Consider the following 22,476-nt stretch of genomic DNA (forward strand, 5'->3'; position numbering starts at 1 on the left):
GTGCTGGACCTCAGTTTCTGGGCTGAACAATGAGGGTGGTCCCTCCTTCAGGTATACTGGGCCGAGGCCATTTAGGGCTTTAAAGGTCAGCACCAACACGTTGAATTGTTATACGGTCCTGGTGGCCACTCCCAGTCACCAGTCTAGCTGCCGCATTCTGGATTAGTTGTAGTTTATGTGTCAGCTTCAAAGGTAGCCCCACAAAGAGTGCATTGCAGTGGTCCAAGTGGGAGATAACCAGAGCATGCTCCACTCTGGGGAGACAGTCTGTGGGCAGGTAGGGTCTCAGCTGGTGCACCAGATGGAACTGGCCCTGGACAGATGGAAGGAGCTGCCATTTGTAACCGTAACTGTACCTTAAGCTCTCAATCAGGAGTGATATACTGACCCCAAACCAGAGCGCTTCTGGGTCCTTGCTATATCGGATGATATGAACACTCCACTCCACTCTCTCAGGACAAGCACCTCATTCCCTTCCTCATTTTGCTGCATGCATAAATCCTGGCTGAATCGGTCTTTCACTGTCTGGGCCTCTGTGTCATACTTGGTGCCATGGCAAATAGCAAGTGCAAGGTGAAATTGACTTTGAACTTAGCTAAGTAGAGGAGCTTCCTTAATGGGCAAGACAATAAAAGTGGTGTTGCTTTTTGCTTTTATGTATTTATTTGATTTAACAATATTTTTATTACACTTCATCAACCAAAACCTCTAAGCATTTTGCAATAGTATGAAATAGTACGAAAAGCCATAGTGAACCCCAAAATCAAGGAGCGAGGTCGCTCTCCCTTCGGTCATATTCTTAATGGAAGCCATCCGTCAGGACCAAAGCCAGGTGTGAATCCACATTGGAAACTTGTTTTTAAAAGCTTCATTTTATTAGTGTTTTCTTATGAATACTTTATGTCTATACTTTATATGAACCAGAGGCTTTTCTTGACTAAGCAGTATATAATTCTTGTTAAAAAAAATGAATAGTTTGTGTCACCCAAGAATACTTGCAGCTGTCCCACCAAGACAGATAAATAACATAGTGATAATCTATAAGATTTTGAGATTTTCTTTTTCCCCCTTTCTTTTTTTTATTCACATAATGTACATTCTTTACAACAGACAAATCCAAAATAAAATAATATATAGCAAAACCATAAGTCTCATGTTTTCATTTACACTGATCTCCTCTCCGATACCTTTACTTGATACTTCTTGCTACTTCTTCCTTATTTTAATTCCTTATTTTAAGTCTCTTAAATCCTATGCCAATCTTTAACAATTTCAATTAATACCTTCACCTCCCTCCCCCACAACCCAGGGCTTCCCTCCACCTGTCTGCAGTCTTCTTTACCTACTACAGTGGCGCCTCGCAAGACGAAATTAATTCGTTCCGCAAGTTTTTTCTTCTTGCGAGTTTTTCGTCTTGCGAAGCACAGTTTCCCATAGGAATGCATTGAAAATCAATCAATGCGTTCCTATGGAGACCGTCCAGGGACAGAGGGGAAGGCGCGCGCCTTCCCCTCTGTCCCCGGACCTGTTTAAAGCAAGGGGCGGCGGGGAGAAGATTGCTTCCCCTCTGTCCCCGGAGATTGCGGGGCAGGCAACGGGGGGAAGCAATCTTCTCCCCGCCGCCCCTTGCTTCAAAAGAGGTCCGGGGACAGCGGGGAAGACGCGCTGCGCTTCCCCGCTATGCCCGGAGCCTGCGGGGCAAGCTTCGTTTTGCGAAGCAAGCCCATAGGCAGATGCGTCTTGCGAAGCGGCTAAGAAAATGAAAAACTCATTCGTCTAGCAAGTTTTTCGTCTTCCGAGGCGTTCGTCTTGCGGGGCACCACTGTATTATTTTTGTATTATTTTTGTTATTGTTATTGTTGCGTTACTCACATTATTCGTTATTCCATCCTTAATATAATATTAACCTTGTAAACTTTTGCATATTAATTTTTAAGCTCCAGCACTAACTATTTTCATGTATTCCTTAACGCATTCCCACTCTTTGTTAATTTTTTTATTGTTGCTGTTAATTTTGCCATCTCCACAACTTCGAGAAGTTTGGTTCTTCAGTCTAATAATTCTGGTATTTTATCAGTTTTCCAATTTTTCACCGCTATAATTCTGGCTGCCGCGGTTGCGTAAAGGAATACATTCCTTTTATCCTTGGGGATGTCACTCGATACTAAACCCAACAAAAATGCCTCTGGTTTTTTAGAGGTTGAACTCCTAAATGTCTTTTTAAGCTCTTCATGTATCATAATCCAGAATTGTTTCACCACTTTGCACCCCCACCACATATGGTACATCTTCCCCAGCTCTGTTTTGCATCTCCAATAGAGCTTTGACTGTTTTTTGTACATCTTTGACAGTCCTTCAATGGCTGCGCTCGTTTCTCTCTGGTCGGGGACAGAGGGTGGCGCTTGGGGGGGAATTGTCATCCCGCCACTCCTTGGTGTGTGGTGTGCCTCAGGGTGCAATACTCTCCCCGATGCTTTTTAACATCTTTATGCGCCCCCTCGCCCAGCTTGTCCGGAGTTTTGGGCTGGGCTGCCATCAGTATGCTGATGACACCCAACTCTATTTGTTGATGGACGGCCACCCGGACTCGGCCCCAGACACACTGATCAGATGCTTGGAGGCTGTGGCTGGATGGTTACGTGGGAGCCGGCTGAAGTTAAATCCTTCGAAGACAGAGGTCCTCTGGCTGGGACGGGACGACATGGGACTGAGGGGGCAACTCCCATCTCTTGCGGGGGTGCAATTAGTGCCAGCACCGTCCGTTAAGAGTTTGGGTGTAATCTTCGATACCTCCCTCTCCATGGAGGCGCAGATTGCAGCTACAACAAAGGCGGCATTTTTTCATCTCCGCCAAGCTAAGCAGTTGGCTCCTTACCTCTCTCGCCCTGACCTAGCCACTGTGATCCACGCGACGGTCACCTCCAGACTGGATTATTGTAACTCGCTCTACGTGGGGCTGCCCTTGAGACTGACCCAGAAACTCCAGCGGGTGCAGAATGCCGCAGCGAGACTCCTTACGGGGTCCTCGCTTAGAGATCACATTCATCCAGTGCTATACCAGCTGCACTGGCTCCCGGTGGAGTACAGGATCAGGTTTAAGGTGCTGGTTTTAACCTTCAAAGCCCTATACGGCCTAGGGCCCTCGTACCTACGGGACCGCCTCTCCTGGTATGCCCCACAGAGGAACTTACGATCTTCAAATAAAAACACCTTGAGGGTCCCAGGCCTCAGAGAGGTTAGGCTGGCCTCAACTAGAGCCAGGGCTTTTTCGGCTGCGGCTCCAACCTGGTGGAACGCTCTGTCGCAAGAGACAAGGGCCCTGCAGGACTTGACATCTTTCCGCAGGGCCTGCAAGACAGAGCTGTTCCACCTGGCATTTGGTCAGGGCGCAGCCTGACCCCCTCCTCTGGCAATCTTTACAAAGTTTTAGTTTATGGTTGCCATCAATTTTGATTTTAATTCATTTTTATAATGTTTTATAATGTCACACTGTTTTAATGTTGTTAGCCGCCCTGAGCCCGGCTTCGGCTGGGGAGGGCGGGATATAAATAAAATTTATTATTATTATTATTATTATTAGTTTTACTGGAGTGAGGTACCAGCAGTAGAACGTCTTCATTATGTTTTCCTTAATCAAATAGCATGCTTTGAAATTTATATCAGTTTTCCATAGCCTTTCCCATCTATCTACGTGAATTATCTGGCCCAGCTCTTGTGACCATTTTATCATTGGTTCTTTTATTACCTCATCTTTCAGTTCCCATTCAAGGAGCAAGCCGTATATTTTTGATATTATTTTCCTATTTGGTTGCAAAAGTTCACTTTGTAATTTTGATGGTTTTTGTTCAAATCCTTTTTTTTATCTTGGTTGAAGATATGCAATACCTGGTGATATTGTAGCCAGCTGTTACAATAGTTCTTAACCTCTTCATAAGGTCTTATTTTTACCTCACCGTGCTCTTTTATTAATAACTGTTGACAAGTTGGCCAGTCCTTCTCCATATTTACTCTTTTCACTGCCAATACTTCTAATGGGGATACCCACCATGGTATCTTAGGTTCTAACAACCATCGGTAATTTGCCCATACTTTATATAGAGACTTCCTGATTATGTGATTCAGGAAGTCCCTGTTGACTGCCACTCTATCATAAATTAAATAGGCATGTGTGATGGGATAATGAGCTGCTTGTGCGTAAAAGCTTGATCCCTCAGAGATTACTCAGTGTAGTAAATCTCTGCCTTGAGCGGAGCCCTTTGGCATGGCTCCGTCAGTCGCTGGTAGGATCTGACAGTGGGTGTCTGCGGAAACGTTTCCAACATAAAAGCTGTTTAACGGAAACGCGTCTCCTGGATTCTCTGCGTGACAGTTTCCGGCGAGGGATGGGGGTCCCTAAAGGGGGTCCTGATACCTCCTCACTGTTCTCACTGGAAGTATCCCAGAGCCTCCCCTCCGACTCCCTTTCCCTTGGAGCTCCTGCACCCCCCCTACTGGTTCCCTCTTCTGATGTAGTGTCTCTGATATTCTCCTGGAGCCTTTCCACCACCTGTTCTTCCGATGGCAGTTCCCTGACATCCACCTCACCCCCAGGGCCCCCTTCACCCCCTCCCGCCTCTTCTCCTACTGGCGGTGAGGATGGAAAGCCCCGGAAGGAACTCTCCTCATCCTCAGAGGATTCAAACACTTCTAGCCATGGCTTTCCGTCTCTTTCCCCTCTTCCTCTCCTTCGTCGGAATCTGTTTCCTCCTCCACCCCTGACTCTGGGAACCCTTCAAACTCCCCTTCCTCATCTGTGGTCCCGAAGTGTTCCCTCCTAAATCGTGCCACGGGTTGTGGTTTTCTTGGAAAACGCCGATGAAACGTTTCTATTAAAATCTCGTCATTGACTTCCTCTGCCGGTACCCATGTGTTTTCTGACTCTTCCTCCCCCTCCCATTCTACCAATTATTCCACCTGATTTCCCTTCCACCTGGAATCAATGATTCCTGCCACATCCATGTTGCGTTCTCTCTCTTCTATGACGGGTGTCTGGGTGACCTCCCTCTCATGTTCCCCCCACTCACGTCCCTCTCTGTACGGCGACAGTAATGACCTGTGAAATACTGGGTGCAATTTCATGTGACTGGGCAATCGGAGTTTGAATGCTACTGGGTTGACCTGTTGTATGACCTCAAAGGGTCCCAACCGTTTGGGTCTCAATTTCTTACACCCTCCCTTGAACGGCAGTCCTTGGGTGGATAGCCACACCCGGTTACCCACCCTTATTGTTTCACCTTCCCTCCTATTTCTGTCTGCTTGCTTCTTATATTCTTCTTTGGCTTTCTCTAAGTTGAGTTGGAGCTGACGGTGGATCGCTTCCATCTCTTCAACAAAATGTTCCACCGCCGGTACACTCCACCTCTCCCCTCCTTCTCCTGGAAATGCCCGAGGATGACACCCATAATTTGCCAGAAAGGGACTCATCCCTGTGGACACGTTCTCCGCGTTGTTGTAGGCAAATTCTGCCAGAGGTAACTTGTCTACCCAATCATTTTCTCTGTCCTTTACATAACACCTCAGGTATTGTTGCAAAACCCCGTTTGCCCTTTCTGCCTGCCCATTTGTTTCTGGGTGTCTGGCGGTGGGAAAACTTACCTCCACGTGCAGCAAGCTCATTAGCTTCCTCCAGAACCTGGAAGTAAATTGTTTCCCTCTGTCGCTGACCACCCTCAAGGGGGCGCCATGCAACCTGAAAATATGCTTTACAAACAACTTTGCGGTTTCTTCCGCTGTGACTGCATGTGAACAGGCTATAAAATGGCACATCTTAGTTAATAGATCCACCACCACCATGACAGCTGTTTTTCCTCTGGATTTTGGCAGATCTGTCATAAAATCTATGGATACCATCTCCCATGGTCTTTCTGGTGTGGGTAAGGGTTCTAATAGCCCCGCTGGTGCCAGTCTCTCTCCTTTTGCTCTTTGGCACCTGTCGCATCCCCAGACATACTCCCGTACGTCTTCCCTCACCTTGGGCCACCAAAACTCCCTGGTAACCAACCACATGGTTTTGTGCTGCCCGAAGTGCCCCGCCGTGGGGCTGTCGTGTAACTGTCTGAGCACTCGGCCTCTTAGTTCCCCATCTGGTATGTAGAGTGCCCCTTTGTAATACAATTTTCCGTTCTTTTCCTCAAAACCCCCTGTGTTCTCCCCTGTTCCCCTGAGTTCCCTGAGCTTTTCTTGGGCGTATTCATCGTTCTCGGTACCCTCCACCAGTTCTCTTTGCCCCACCAATGCTGCCCCACAAACCCAGTGGTCCTCGGGGATGATATGTCTTTCCTCCGCCGCTCCCTCCCCCTCCAAGTACTCAGGTTTTCTGGAGAGAGCGTCCGCCCTGACGTTCTCTGGCCCTGGCACGTAGCGAATTTCAAAATTGAACTTGGAGAACTCTTGCGCCCATCTTACTTGTCTCTGGTTCAGTACTCGGGCCGTTCTCCAGTATTCTAGATTTTTGTGGTCTGTCCGCACTTGAACCTTGTGCTGCGCCCCAATCAACAGGTGTCGCCATTTCCGAAACGCTTCATGGATGGCGAGTAATTCTCTGTCGTACACTGTATAGTTCCTCTCAGATTTGTTCAACTTCCGCGAGAAGAAGGCACACGGTCTCCATTCTGACGTATCTTTTCCCGGCTGTAGGAGCACGGCGCCCACCGCTCTGTCTGACGCGTCGGTCTCCACTCTCATTGGCTGCTGCAGATCCACGTGTAAGAGTTGTTCTTCCGAAGCGAACGCCCTCTTTAACCTTTCAAACGCTTGCTGCGCTTCTTCCGTCCAGACAAATTTCTTCTTACTGCTGAGACAATCCGTGATGGGCGTCGTTAAGTGGGCAAAGTTCTTGATGAACTTCCGATAGAAGTTTCCGAAACCCAAGAACCTTTGCACGTCTTTCTTAGTTTTCGGTGGTTTCCATTCCAGTACCGCTTGAACCTTGCTAGAATCCATGGCCAGTCCCTTGTCTGACAACCGGTACCCCAGGAATTCCACCTCTCTGGCGTGAAACTGACACTTCTCCAGTTTCACCCACAGCTGGTTTTCTTGCAGTTTGCTCAGTACCTCTCGTACATCTCGCACATGCTGCTCCTCATTCTCTGAGTACACTAGTACGTCATCTAAGAACGCTGCACAGTTCTTGTAAAGCAATGGTCCTAGGACGTGATTCATGAATGATTGAAAAACGGCCGACCCCCCCTGGAGGCCGAAGGGCATAACGAGATATTCAAAGGCCCCCAAAGGGATGAACATAGTGGTTTTCCACTCGTCTCCCTTTCTCATACGTATCAGGTTGTACGCCCCCCTTAGGTCCAGCTTGGTAAAAATCTTCCCTTTCCTCACCCTGGTCAGAATGTCATCGATCCTGGGCATGGGGAAAGCCACTGGTTCGGACACAGCATTTAGGGCCCTGAAGTCTACGACCAATCTCGGTTTATCTGTATTTTTTTTTGTCCACAAAAAACACTGGACTACCCCCCACCGCTCGTGACTCTCTGATGAACCCTTGCTTGAGGTTCTTGTCTATAAACTCCCTTAACTCCTGCATCTCCCTGTCTGACATTGCATACAGCTTGCCCACTGGCAATTGTGCTCCTGGGAGTAAGTTGATTTGACAGTCAAAGGGTCTGTGCGGGGGTAGTTTATCTGCTTCTCTTTCGCTGAAGACGTTAGCCAAGTCGGCGTATTGTTGTGGTACCCTCCCTGGGTCTGTTACTTCCATCCTTGCTAGCGTGGCTTGGGTGCCTACTTGGCTCTCCCTCTCCGTGCAATATGCCAGGCAATGCGCTGACCCAAAGGAAACCACCCTCTGGTGCCATCCCACTAGCGGATCATGCAGCGCTAGCCAGCTCATTCCCAAAATAATGGGTGCTCCTCCCAAGGTGGCTATATTAAACGCTATCAGTTCTGTGTGCCTTGCCACCCTCATTATCATGGGGACCGTCTGCTGGTTAACAGCTCCTCCCAACAACTCCCTCCCATCAATCGTGGTCACCTGCAGAGGGTTATTTAAGGGTATAGTCTGTATCTGGTGTTTGGCTGCAAACTCCTTACTCATAAAGTTGCAGGAGCTGCCTGAGTCCAATAGCACTTTCACCTTTAGTGGGTGTCCGTTTGCCAGCTCTAGCAACACCTCTATTACAAGAGCTGGTCTTGGGGGTTCTGGCGTGGGCACATTCACTGTTCCTTGGCCTGGCTGCTGTGCCCCGATGGTGGCAGCCAGGCGTTGGCTTTTACTTGCTCCTTAGCTCCCTCTGCCTCCTCCCCAACAGCTCCCGCCATCCCTTGCCATTCCTTTCTTTGCGGACAAACTCTGGCAAAGTGACCTGGCTGTTGGCAGAGAAAACACTTCTTGGTGCCTTTTCCCTCCTTCTTCCGCCCTTCACTGGGGTTTGAAACTGTGCGCGCGCGCGCTGTTCCAATTTCCATCGGCTCTGCTGGCAGGGAAGGCTGCTCTGGAATCTCTGGAATGCGGAAATCCCTCCAACGCTCCCCTTTCCCTTCCCGCTTCTCCAGGGCTCTGGCCTCCTGGCGTGCTCCTATGGCCAGCGCGGATTTAGTCAGATGGTCCATAGACTCCGCCCTGGGCGCCCGGGAAAGTTCGTCTTTCACTGCCGAAGATAGTACTTCTTCGAACAGCATTTGTATCGGTTCCGCTGACAAATCCCAACCTAATTTATGGATCAACATGGTGAACTCAGTCCAGTACTCACGGACAGATCGGTTCCCTTGTTTACACGCCATTAACTGTCTGCGCGCCACTCCCTGCTCAATCTCGCTGGAGAACATCAGATCCATGGCGCAAAAAAACTTCCTTGTGTCCTTTAGGACCTCATTATTGGCTGCCATTAGGGGTCTCACCCAGTGTTTAGCCCCCCCTTCGAGATGGTCAATCACAAACGCTACTCTCGATTCCACATCAGGAAAATCATCAAACTGCAGATTGAGGGCATATTGCATCTCTGTCCTAAAGGCTTGATAGTTCCTGGGATCACCCCCAAACTTCTGCACCAGTCCTGGCACCTTCCTCGAGAGTTGGGTGGCTTTTCCCTTTTCTGCATCATGAGCCCTCCTCTCCTCAAGCCTAGCCGTTTGCAGAGCTAACTGGACCTCCAACATCGTGTACCTTTCTTCCAGGCTTGGACCGGCTGCAGCTGCTCCCCCATCTCCGGCTCCGGCTGGGTTGCTCATGATACCTCTCCTTGCACAAGCTGCTTTCAGTGACTGTCAGATTGCTGTGATGGGATAATGAGCTGCTTGTGCGTAAAAGCTTGATCCCTCAGAGATTACTCAGTGTAGTAAATCTCTGCCTTGAGCGGAGCCCTTTGGCATGGCTCCGTCAGTCGCTGGTAGGATCTGACAGTGGGCGTCTGCGGAAACGTTTCCAACATAAAAGCTGTTTAACGGAAACGCGTCTCCTGGATTCTCTGCGTGACAGTTTCCTGCGAGGGATGGGGGTCCCTAAAGGGGGTCCTGATACCTCCTCACTGTTCTCACTGGAAGTATCCCAGAGCCTCCCCTCCGACTCCCTTTCCCTTGGAGCTCCTGCACCCCCCCTACTGGTTCCCTCTTCTGATGTAGTGTCTCTGATATTCTCCTGGAGCCTTTCCACCACCTGTTCTTCCGATGGCAGTTCCCTGACAGCATGCCATCCAAAGCGGTTGTTCCATCCTTCCAAATCTGGAATCACTGTTTTGTCTAGCATGACCCAGTCTTTTCTCCATCCTAAGCATGCCGCCAGATAGTAAATTATCCAATCCGGAAGTCCAAATCCACCCCTCTCTTTGATGTCTGTTAACAGTTTATATTTATACGTGGTTTTTTCCCTTGCCATACAAATCGGGATATGTCCTTTTTCCATTTTTCAAATCTATCATATTTACTGATTACGGGAATCATTTGGAATAAAAAAAGTATTTTTGGTAATATACTCATTTTGATTGTAGAAATTCTCCCCCACATTGATAATTTTAATCTCTGCCAAGTTTCTAATTGATTTCTTATTTCCTTCCAAGCTTTTATGTAATTATCCTCGAACAAATTAATATTCTTCATTGTTATATAAATCCCCAGATAATCTTTTTTACAATTTGCAGGCCACTTGTTTATTCTAAATTATTTTTCTCCAATTCATTCATATTTTTGACCATTATCTTTGTTTTATCTTTATTTAATTTGAATCCTGATACCCTTCCAAATTCTTCCATCTTCCACCATTACTATCATATCGTTTGCAAATGCTCTGCTTTTGTACACATTCCTGCCCAATGTTATACCTTTTATTTCGTCTTCATTTCTTATAACCTCATTTAATACTTCCAATGTTAATATAAATAAAAGAGGAGAAAGTGGGCACCCCTGTCTTGTTCCCTTCTGTATGGGGAAATATTCTGTCATCTCACCGTTAATTACCAGATTGGCCTTTTGGTCTTGGTATATTGCTTTTATTCCATTTAATATCAATATTCACAGTTCTAATCCTTCCAATATTTTCTAAAGAAATCTCCAGGATACATTATCAAAAGCTTTCTCAGCATCAATAAATACAAAAGCTGCTGTTTTCCCTGGATTCATGTCTAGGTATTCGATCGAATCAACCACTAGTCTTACATTGTCACACATCTTCCTCCCTGGTAGGAAACCTACTTGATCTTGATTAATATATTTGTTCAAAACTATTCTCAATCTTTGGGCCAGAATATCGGCATATATTTTGTAGTCATTGTTGAGTAGGGATATAGGTCTATAGTTATTAATATTTTCTTTATTTTTGTCTTGCTTTGGTATTATGATAATATGTGCCAAATTCCACGACTCAGGGGTTTTCCCTTCTGCTATAATGCTATTTATAAGTGATTTCAAAGGGGTTGCTATCGCCTCCACAATTTTATTGTAATGCATTGCCGTGAGCCCATCTGGGCCTGGTGCTTTGCCTTATTTTGCTTTTGAGATTGCTTCATGCAGTTCATGCGAAGATATTGGCACATTTAAATACTCTATTTTTTCTTTCCCAATCTTGGGTAGCCATTTGTCCTGTAAATAATTTATAACATCTTCCTCTGTTTCCTTTCCCACTGTATATAATTTATTGAAGTGCTATATAAAACATGTGTTTATTTCTTCTGTATTATCTATATTTTTTCCGCCTTCCTTTATTTTATCAATTTGCATTTCTTCCTTTCTCTGTTTTAATTGCTATTTCTTTTCTATTTCTTTTCTTATTTCTTCTAGCTTCCTCTCTCATATACTTTTCTTTCTTGCACTTTGCTGTATGTAATTTCAACCTACGCTTTGCTGGCATCCCAGATTGTTCTAATATTTGTATCCGAGATTTTTAGATTTTCCTTTCCTTTCTCACCTTCGTCAACGTGGCAAAGCAGCAAGTTCACTTCTGTAACTTAGTTTGCGGACTCGATGCAAAATTCAGTTGCTTGACTGGTATATGTGACTGTTTGCCGAGTGTTCAGTGTCCATCTCAATACTTGGCCAAAGCTGCAGCAGCCTGAATAGATGAAGCAAATTAGCTGAAGCAAAGGGGGAGAGGTAGAGGGGTGTGTGTGTGAGAGAGAGAGGGAGAGAATGAGAATCTGGTAGAATTTCACGATGGATACTGTTCTGAGTCGTGTCTATCTTGCAGAGAAGGAATATGCTGTTTAGGGCTGCCTTATCAGTATTTATCGGTGTAGGCGTTCTGCTCCATGTAGCAGAACCCCAAGCTCTTTTTAAACCTTGACATCAATACAGGCAGTGATAAGATAAGACCTGCTTATCCTGTCCTGGCTATTCTGAATAAGATAAGCCCCCTTTTAAAAATCAAAACAAGTCTCATAGTTTTTGCGCTGTGTGTGCTGGGCAACCTCCAATCAGGCTCAGAGCCAACAAACTGAGGTCCCCCCAAAATAGCAGTCTGGGAGTCCTTAACATTGCTTCTGAGACCAGTTCTGTCAGCTCAGGCAGGGAGACTGCTGAGCAGTGAGGTAGGCGCTAAACCAGCAGAATACCTAATATGTCCCAACTGCCCAACACCAGGAACACACACTCTAGATTCCACAACTCCCCTTCCCTGACCCTCAAGTCTGTCCTGATGCTGCACCAAGTATCCAGGTGGGCACAGCTGGGTGAGACCAGCTCCACCCTGCTCACCTGCCCAAGTCTTAGTGATACAGACCAGATCAGCCTCTCCGCATCCATAATCAGATAATGGATATGAGAGGTCTTACTCAGAGCTAACCTGGCATTCAGCAACAGCAGCTGCAGACCTGAGGGCTGGCTGATGGGACAGCCACAATTTCCCGGGTTGGAAAAGGGACTGGCACATGGCACAGTCAATGCCTGTCCCGTGTGCCCCTTATCTGGCCTGCTGCACCCTCCACACCATCCCTCCCTTTGCCCAGAACCACTGTGATTTGGGTCATCCTGCTCTACCCAGCTCCTCTCTTTTCCAAGCACATCCTAAGTCCATTTATTTAAAACTACAACCTGCCCCTATTTAAGAAAACACAATATTTTTTTTAATTTAAACATTTTAATCCCCCTGGCTTCTTCAGCAGCCTGCCTGATCTTTGCCTCTTGGCCCCCCTCCTCTCCAGCCTCCACTTCTTCCTCTAATTCTGGACTGCCTTCTGCCACTGCCTCTTCCTGCTCACTAAACCCTGTTGCCTCTTCTCCTTCTGACACCTTCTCCTCCCAGTTTGCTCCTCCTTCATTCTCTGAACCACTCATCTTTGTCCCACCACCAACCCCCAGGCTCTGAGTCATCTTCCCTTGGCAGGGGGGGGGGGAGGGTTCCCCAGCTGGTGCCTCAAACCACTCCTCTGCGTCAATAGTGATAATACACAGTGTGGCCATTTAAAGAGTTTGTGTGGCACCTTTGGCATACTGTAGCATGGCTTATCCAAACAGAAAAAAGAATGGAGATGAATGAATGTGGAATGGCCTTTTTGGTGAGGAAATAATTTTGATTTTAATTAGGGAAGAAGAAGGGCCAAAAGGGAAGGGGAATGGTGGAGTATTTTCTCTTGCAAGGAGGCAAGACTAATGAATTTACAGCTCTGGGAGATGACCTCTGAGCAGTTCTCCAAATCGCTTGTGCAGAAGTGTTTTCCTTTGTTTAAAAAGTACAACAGCCTTGTATTTTTCTTTTTTTAGAAAACCACAGCAGAATAAAGGGAAACATCTGATGAGGGAGGCTTCAGGCAGTCTGTTCCAGTAGGCTCTAACAGTCTGCAGACACACCAGTACAGCTTTCCAAAAGGGGGAGAAAAGCAACACACATTTCTCTTTCTTTCTTGGGCTGGAATAGCGCTCTCTGTGTGTAAATAATGTCATGATGAAGCTTTGCGTTCTGCTTCCTCTCATCATGCTTCCCAGTATTCAAGAAGGAATGTGTGGGAGTGCATCTCAATCACTATTAGGGATGGGTGAATCTGTCATTCTCCCCAATCTTAAATTAATCTCTCTACAATTCCACATCATCTTGTACATTTTTTTTTTCTTCGAAAACACCTTACAAAAACTCACCAGCTTTTTAGCATGAGTTTCTCCTAACATACACATTTTTGTGTGTGCAAATTTGACCAACATACAGTGGTACCTCGGGTTACATACGCTTCAGGTTACAGACTCCGCTAACCCAGAAATAGTGCTTCAGGTTAAGAACTTCGCTTCAGGATGAGAACAGAAATCGTGCTCCGGCAGCGAGGCGGCAGCAGGAGGCCCCATCAGCTAAAGTGGTGCTTCAGGTTAAGAACAGTTTCAGGTTAAGAACAGACCTCCAGAACAAATTAAGTACTTAACCCAAGGTGCCACTGTACACACTTTTGCAAACCAATTTCTCAGTGTGTTTTTGTATGTTATTTTCACAAATACATGCATTTGAGTGTGTGCTTCACCATTCCTATACAGTGGTACCTCGTGTTGCGCAACCCCCAGGTTACGGAATCTTTGGGTTACGGTCGCGGCAAACCCGGAAGTGGGCTTGCTGCTTGCACATGCACAGAAGCGGTCCTCCGGTTACCAAATTTTTGGGATGCGGCCGGGCCTCCGGAACAGATCCCATTTGTAACCGGAGGTATATGCATTTGGTACTAGAGAACTACATCACAAAATTCAGAGAAGTGCAAATTTCAAACGAAGGCTGTGTTACACTTCCAAAATTGTTACGGAAATTGAGGATTAGGGAGGTTTGGATTAAAAAGTGAACTGGATTGAATTTTTACCCTACCCTTGATGGAAGCATTTTTATTGTTGCTTTTGTTAGCAATTTGCAATCCCCTCAAACTTACCTGTCAGTTTTGTTGTTGCATGCAATACCACCATGTAGCTCTTTTGGGGACTGGCTCTGCCTTTGTTTCCACCATATTCACAGCACCTGGTTCATTAGGATGCTAATTAGGACCCACTAAAATTTGGGTCTTGCTGGGTGCAGTACCCATGCGTGGTGGTGGTCTCTCTTCAAGTATGTTGCTTCCCATATATATTCAGCCATTTTTCTCTATGGTTGTGGAATCTTAACACGGCCCTCCTCTCCTCCCCTACCCCATAAAGCTTTTCTGGTGTTATATTCTAAGCCATTGTTTCTATAGCTCCGGCATTGGGAAGGGGGGCACCCTGCTGAGCTGACAGCTGTGTCGCTTGAAACAATGGTGGGAGTTAATGGGCCAAAAGGCTCATCAGTGTTTTCCCCATTAAAAGTATTTTTAAAAATACATATAAATAATGTGATGACCATAACTTTTCTCTCTCCACTCAAGTATCGAGTAAATTATTGCTGTGTTATCCTGTTGTAAATGAGACCACAGGATCATAAACTTTTGTTAGTTTTGGCTGCTCTCTGGTTTGGCAGCCCATTAAACCAATCCATTATTAGTGCAAGTGCAGAGGTGCAGGCCCTTTTTTTTGGGGGGGGGGAGGCTGCATGAGCTAGTGCGGAAGCTTTTGTCGGTCTGCCAAGTGAGGTGGCTATAATCTTAATGGCTTTTTGTGCACGTGTCTTTGACAGTGTGGGCCACAAACAAAGCTTGGATATGGATTTCAGATGCTTAGGTGCATGTGTCCTCTCTGGCTGTTGAGCAGCCCCATGAGCAGGTGGAGCATGTTGTAGAGTGACAAAGACTGTACCATTTGAAGCTGCCCGTTAAGGGGCTGTAGGGGAAAGGGATCATATAGCTCAGTGGCAGAGCATCTGCTTTGCAGGCAGAAGGTCCCAAGTTCAATCCCTGACATATCCAGGTAGGGCTGCATGATGGTCCCTCGTCTGAAACCTTGGAAAGATGCTCCCAGACAGTGTAATGAGCTTGGGGGGGGGGAGGAGGAGGAGGAGGAGAAGAGGAGGGAGAAACCAGTGGTCTGACTCTATAAGCCAGCTTCCTATATCCTTTGGGTTTTTTTTTACCACACCCTTCTTGTAGAAGGCAAGCATGTAAAGGGCGAACCTGGATAGCTCAGCTGGTTAGTAGAGCATGGTGCTGATAACACCAAGGTTGCAGATTCAATCCAGGTATGGGACAACTGCATATCCCGGCATTGCAGGGGGTCAGACTGGATGATCCTCAGGGTCCCTTCCAACTCTGCAATTCTGTATCAGCTAGATAGCTCAATTGGGTAGAGCGTGGTGCTAACACAAGTGTTGCAGGGTTGATCCCTATAAGGGACAGCTGCAAATTCTTACATTGCAGGGGGTTGGACTAGATGATTCTCAGGGTCACTTCCAACACCTATTCTGTTCTAATCTAATCTAATCTAATCTCGTAGTTCTGGGATTCTTGGGGATTTTTCTTCACATTACCCTTCTACTTTGAACCACTACATTCATCTGCATGTGGAACTCAGTTAGGGTTGCTGTATTTCAAAAAGTGAAAATGAAAATCAGGACACAAAAGAAGTTGTTGAGCTCTCTCTCCGCCCCCCCCCCCCGAACATTTCAGCATTTTTGTCCCCACACACCGGTTCCGATGGCCTAATCCTGGCTATGTCTGGGCAATTCTGGATGTATGGCAACCTTACGATTAGTACCCCATAGTTCCCCTGTCTTGAGGCTCCCCTGTGGGGTTGGGCTGCTGGTGGTAGGAGGGAGCTTGTTTCGTCATCCCCTCGCCGCTGCCGCCGCCTAGGTGCCATGCAAATCTCCCTCCTCCTGTTGTAAAACACAGTCTGGCACTCGGAAGATCTAGTTAGCATGTGCCTGTAGTAAAATGTGCCTGACTGAAATGAAATGTGAAGTGTAACTGCCTACCCCAAAGCATGCACTGCTCCATCATGTCCCCCCATCCTGCCCTCCCTGAATAAAATGCACACTGTGGGGTGTGTGTGTGTGTGTGTGTGTGTGTGTGTGTGTATGTGTGTGTGTATATATATATATATATATATATATATATATATATATATATAGGCTGTTGTCTCCTATGACTGCTCCTTGTCTTCCCTTGGGAGGAGAGATAGTGTGTGTGTGTGTGTGTGTGTGTGTGTGTGTGTGTGTGTGTAGCCAGGGTGTTGACAGCTGGGCATTGGGATTTCTCCAGGAGCTGCTGCTCCAGCTGCTTCTTGTTGGAGGAGTACCGGTAATCCTTGTGTCACTTGTCAGGATGTCGGCTGCTCGCCACCACAGTAATAGAGCTCCTGGGTGCAGCTGGTGAAAAGCCAACCTTTCCCTGTCATCTCCTGCAAAGTGCTCCAAAGGATCAAATGTTTCAGCCAGCAATGCGAGAACAACAGAAAAAACTGAAAGGGACCACGCGGCCCTTCTGCAAGAAAGGATGGCACTCACATCCCACTGGGTGACAGCGTTCCATTACCCAGGAAAAGGGGCCAGCCACCGCTTCCACCTTTTTGCTGGAAAATGGTCATTCACAGACCCTGCTAGGAACTCTGATTTAGCAGCAAGTTTTCCAGCAGGCAACAGGGTCTGGGGTGGGGCAGCTCCATCACCACAGAGTTGGTTATCTGTTTGGTAGAGGAAAGGAGCATTTGGAGGTGCCTTTGTGGCAAAGAGATCTGCGCTGCCTGAGCACAAGCAAACAGGCTGACTCAGCTAATTGGCTTTGGCAGGTGGATCCAGTAGCTAACCCAGGCGAACTGAAAAGCCAGGCAGGGCAATCTGTGCCCAGCCAGTTGGCAACCTCACTGCTAACAGAGACGAACTGATAAATAATTAGCAAGGTGGCATTCGTGTCCTATTTCACAAGTTCTTCCAGTGCTCATTACTCTGGGGCTGGCTCCGGTCAGGGGCTGTTTGGTGAGAGTTTTGCCGCAGCTCTTGAAAGTCAAAATGGACCTCGCGGAAGTGCCAGTAAATGAACACAAAATGAAAACAAGATTGCACCCAGATACATAAACAAACCGTCTACCAGTGGGCCTCAAATTGCACGTATCTTGAATCCCATGATACATGTTTTAGTTAAAGTACAGCAAAGGAGGGGATAACTGTGTAAGCCCGAGGGAGGAGAGACTCTTGTAAGGTGACCTCACTTGCAAGCTTTGCCAGCACATGTTAAAGGATCAGTCTGCACAGATTACTTTTAAGTGCTCTTTCAACAGCAGGTGCCAGAAGTAACAGAAGGTAACTCCTTTTCTTAAGCTTGCATGTGGCTTTGATGGTTTATGTTTTTACAGGCCCCTCCTGCTCTCTTTCTCTCCCTTCTGCCCACCCCCCCTCCTTGCATCAGTTAAGGCCTCAAACCACAGTTTGGACTTTCCATTATGTTCTGAAATGGTAGTCTGTAATTTCACCTTGTCATTTCCACACAGACACACGCAGCCCCTCTCTTCCTTGTAACACAGTGTGTTGCTAGAAAACGGCGTATTGCTGATAAAATATTGATCGTGGCAGCTTTACGGGGTTGTGAACTCAGCAGGGGCAATGTCCTTTGAAGTTTCTCTGATTTCCTTCAGGATTTTCTTGGGCAAAAAAACTAAGCGGATTCCAGATGCAGAATTGCTCAGCCTGCAAAAAAACAAAACCCTACCCCACCCCTTAAAAAAACCGCCACCCTCTTTTTGTGAGGACCCTGCACTGTGAATTCACGTCTGTCTCTCTTTGCAGAGGGTAATAATAATGCAAACACAGAGCAAATGCCTACGATAAGAACTGTAGAAAAGGTGGCTGGACATGGTGTATATTATAGTTCACCGCTGTTAGTGTCTGTCTCTTGCTACACCTCCTCCCAATTTTATCTACTTCACAAATTAGACCAAATGGAATTGTAGGACAAGTTAACTCTCACCCCACACTCCAGTCTGAATACAACTGCATAACAGGTGAGGCTACTCTTAGATGTCCTTTAGGAGGGGGTCAGCAGCTGGAAGTCCATACAGTCTGGTTGTGTCTAATTTTTTTGGGTGGAGGGAACTTAAGATTAATTGCCCCCTTCCCCCGCAAACCAGTTGTTCATTGGAAACTTGTGCTTAGGTGAACGGGGACAGATACATGGTTTTTGTGCCTCCCCACCCGTTCACCCGTGTGTAGCACACAAAACTCTGCCCAGATTCCACGACTCTCCCACATGCAACATGGGCCATGAACATCTTTGAACCAGGGAGACTGCAAGCGAAGAACCAGCAGATGCTCAGCTGAGCCACATGACTCTTTAACGGTCCAAATTCGCCAAAGGTTTAGTGGCGTTAATAGGCTGAGCACGTTCATCAATAAACCATTTACTCTCCCTCTCCCTCCCGGCAGTCGCTCTGACTAGATCTGACACACAAACACTTAACTACCTTTTTCATCCAAAATCAATGTTGTATTTATCTTCAATGATCTACAAAGAAACCAAATGTTTAAAATTACAAGGCAGGGAAAAGGATATTTGCCGGGTGGGGGTAGGGAGGAAGGAAAGGAAAGGAAAGACAGAGTCAAGAGAAGAAAACATCAGCAGATGTTTGAATTAACTAGAAAGCAGAAACCCAGAATATCAAAATGTGAATACTGGATATATATATTTTTGGAAGGAAGGAAGGGAGGGAGGGAGGGAGGAAGGGAGGGAGGGGCACAATGCCCATATATATCCTTAGCAGGATGAGGGGTCTGGTCTGGTGTAAATACAAGTAGGGGCTGCATATGTACGGTACTTTCCTTCTCTGATCCAAATCTGTGCAGAGCCCTTCTAAGCAAAGTCTAAAGTTTTCCACTTGGGGGTTCCATCTCCCTGCTCTGCTTTTCCTGCAAATGAAAAATCTGAGGGACTGCAGCTTTTTTTTTTTTAAAAAAAGGGACTCTGTATATGCCCCGTTGAACTGAGCCATAGCAAAATTCACATACGAAAAGTAATATTATAAATCAAATGGTGGCCAAATAGAGCAGCAGCAACACAACTCCAAACGTCCAAGGCCAAACTCACATGGGAACAAGCGACTATGGTCATTGCAAACTTCAGGTGAACGTGTCAAGTATCTTAAATTAACCCTTTGGACTTCTTTCCCCCAATGCCTCATGTTTTTATAAACCCATAGGGATCCACAGGAGAGAGTACTTCCTTTCTCATGTGCCTGACATCAACAAAGGACTGCAGCCCACTTTCCCCACTCTCTGGCAGGGGAGAGAAGTGGGGCCAAGAGAAAGAGATTTGTCGCATACTGCTGTATCAGTTGTGTCTGTGTAGCAGAAACTTCAGTAATAAGATAACCTGGATCTTTTCCTTACGTTTATTGAACATCCGTGTGTTATGCACACAAAACAAAAATTGAAATTATGATTTAGATAAACACTGTAGGGTTTGTTTTGCGGTAGAACAAGTTTCCTCTTCCCGTAACGATCGCCCTTTTCCTACGAAGCGGCATGCTTACACTGAATGCATCTGGGGTGGTTTTTCTGGGTATATGTGTGTAGTTTTGTAAATGCTTTTTTGCCTACCCTCACATCAACCAGGACCTGCCTCCAAGTTATTTTGCATAGTTGAAGGTTTTGTGCCATAGTTGGGGTTCTTTGTTTTTAAAGACAGTGACAATGATGCGTTGGAATAATGTTAACAAATAACCAGAGAGTGGTTCTAAAAACCATTTTTTATAAAGTCTACCTATGTTAAGAATTCAATATTGGTGTACATTTATATTAACAGAATATTTACATATTGTTTTCTTTTTTGTTGTTTAAAACAAGAAGTCAAAAAAAATTTCATTTCTCCATAATATAAGGCAAAACCAAACAATTTTGTACATTATTATTATTATTATTATTTTAATATATATCTGTAACTTCAGTTCCAAAGTACCAAGAGAAAGTGAGTGGCCTCAATTCGGGAACCTCACAGTGGACTGTACAAAACTACAGTATTTCCATAAATAATACTTTCAGAAACCCTGGGTGTGTATTTTGTATTTACTTAAGGATCTGAGGCCATTAAAATTTAAACTAAAAAAAAAAAGCTCTTTATGTAAATAAAGAGCACACAAAATTTAACAAAAAATACAAATTCATTAAAAATGCTTCTCACATTTGGGAAAAAATGTACAAACCTGGTAATATTTTAACTCAGCACAGAAGCAAAAACAAAACAAAGAAATAAAGACCTATATATTAAATTTCAATTTTCAGCAACCATTTGCTTGGAAGGTTCGTAACCTATAACCCTCCCACTCCCCAATTATTTATGGAACTGTGCTTAATTTCTACAAATTTTACAGTTAAAAAAAAGTTTACAGCAGTGCATTTTTAAAAGGTCTCTTCCCCCCTCCCTCTTTTATATTTACAGGTGAGTTTTAAAATTCATCCTGTTTGTTTGTTTGTTAGGGACTATCGTGCCTCTACTTCTTTGGGGTTCCTAGAAGGAGAATAGTCTCTCGATTCAGAGTTTGTGAGTGGCGTAGTCCGGCGGGGGGAGGATGGTCTTGTACTACTAGCTGGTACCAAAGGGGGCGGGGCACTCAAAGCGGCTGTTGGTGGGTTCCTATTCAAGATTCCATTGTGCATGGCAGCCGAGGGGCTGAGTCTGGGATAATGCATCCCACTGAGATGAGGCATGAAAGATGGCACATGGGCCAGGTGGCTTTCAATAGGGGACGAGTGCAAGTGATGCATCCTGGCACGCTCAAGTTCTTCCCGTAAGTGCAACCTCTCTCTCTCCTCCGCTTGCCTGAGTCGCTCCTGCTCACGCCGTGCTTCAAGAAGATTCTCGTGGTTGTAGTCGTGGGGTTCTCTGTCTCGGTAAGAGCGCTCGTGGTCATAGAACCCAGCGGCGGTGGGGAACCTATGGATGGGATCAGCGCGGAGCTGAAAGTCCATCCGACGGTGCAGGTCCAAGCTCCGGTAGGCATCTCGCAACGGGTCCCTCACGGGGTCCCAGGAGAACCCAGGATGGGGCAGTCGCTCCCTTCCCGGCAATGGATTCATGCCCATTAGAGGGGTCATCATTCTGCTACGATCCAGGACATTCATATTGCTCATCTGATGGACAGCGCCCATGGAGATGGGCATGGTGGCTGCCATTGTATGGGGCAATGGTAATCCATGCAAAGAAGGTGGTGGTGGGTGCTCCACAGTTCTGGAATGCTGTGATGGTTCTGAGCTCACAACCAGCACGTCACTGTCCTCCTTGCGCTCCTCTTTGACCTTGATATCGTTCTTGATCTTCTGAAGGTCTGCTGGAAGCTCTGGCTTTCTTTCAATATCCTTGTTCATTAGATTGCTGAGTTTTAAACTCTCGCTCAGTGCAGGTTTGCTATAGGGAGATACGGACTGGATTACTGGCTTTGTGTTGTCCTCTGAGGATCTTTTTTCATGGCTTGGTGGTTCTTTCACTGGGGAGCGGCTCTCTTTGATCTTGTGCTCCACAATTGGAGGAGGTTCCCTCAGCCGGTCAGAAATATCTCTCTCCGGTTCTTTAGGCCTTTCTCTTTCACTGAGTCCAACTTGCCTAGTGAGATCACTGGAGGTCTGACTGTTGCTGCGAATGAGGTTGCTAATCTGGTGAGTCACTGGGGCTGAAGCTGGCGAGGATCTATTTGAATGCCTATTTTTATCCAAAAGGTCCCTGCAGGAAAATATATCATATTGTGAATATGTTGCTGTCTTCTAACAATTTTGTGTTATTTTTATGCATCTTTGGTAATACCGTCATTATTTAACAAAAGTATCTGTCATTTCATCATCAGACCGTGGTTCAAATTTCCACTCAGCCATGAAACTCACAAAGTAACCTCGGACCAGTCACAACCTCTCAACTGAACCTACTTCACAGGGTTGTTGTGAGGAGAAAGGGGGGGGGGGGAGAACCGCTGATGCCACCTGGAGCACCTTGGAGGACAGGTGGGATATAAATGTAGTAATAATCAATATGTCACATTGTCTGGAAATGCTGAATGCCGGATGCTTTCAGAAAGATTAACATGGAAAAAATGTCCTCTATGCAACTCTGGATAAATTTAATAGTTATTTGTTTGTCTATTTGGGCCTGGAAGTTTTTCCAATCACCCTTAGGCTACTGCTTCTATCCAATTCTTACAGACCCTTGAGCTTTT

At 46.1% G+C, this 22,476-nt stretch overlaps 1 protein-coding gene across 12 annotated transcripts in view; it reads right to left on the reverse strand.

The window, feature by feature from the left end:
• Nucleotides 1-19,651: 19,651 nt before the first annotated feature.
• Nucleotides 19,652-22,476, reverse strand: part of FBRSL1 (fibrosin like 1) — an 827,250-nt gene continuing 824,425 nt past the window's right edge. For all 12 annotated transcript variants that reach the window (XM_079956419.1, XM_079956418.1, XM_079956422.1 and 9 more), the window contains one exon: nt 19,652-21,989. In XM_079956419.1, the coding sequence (XP_079812545.1) occupies nt 20,753-21,989 (1,237 nt within the window). In that variant the 3' untranslated portion in view covers nt 19,652-20,752. The remainder of the gene's footprint in view (nt 21,990-22,476) is intronic.

The sequence above is a fragment of the Podarcis cretensis genome (genome assembly GCF_951804945.1).
Source record: "Podarcis cretensis genome assembly, chromosome: 16".
NCBI lineage: Eukaryota > Metazoa > Chordata > Lepidosauria > Squamata > Lacertidae > Podarcis > Podarcis cretensis.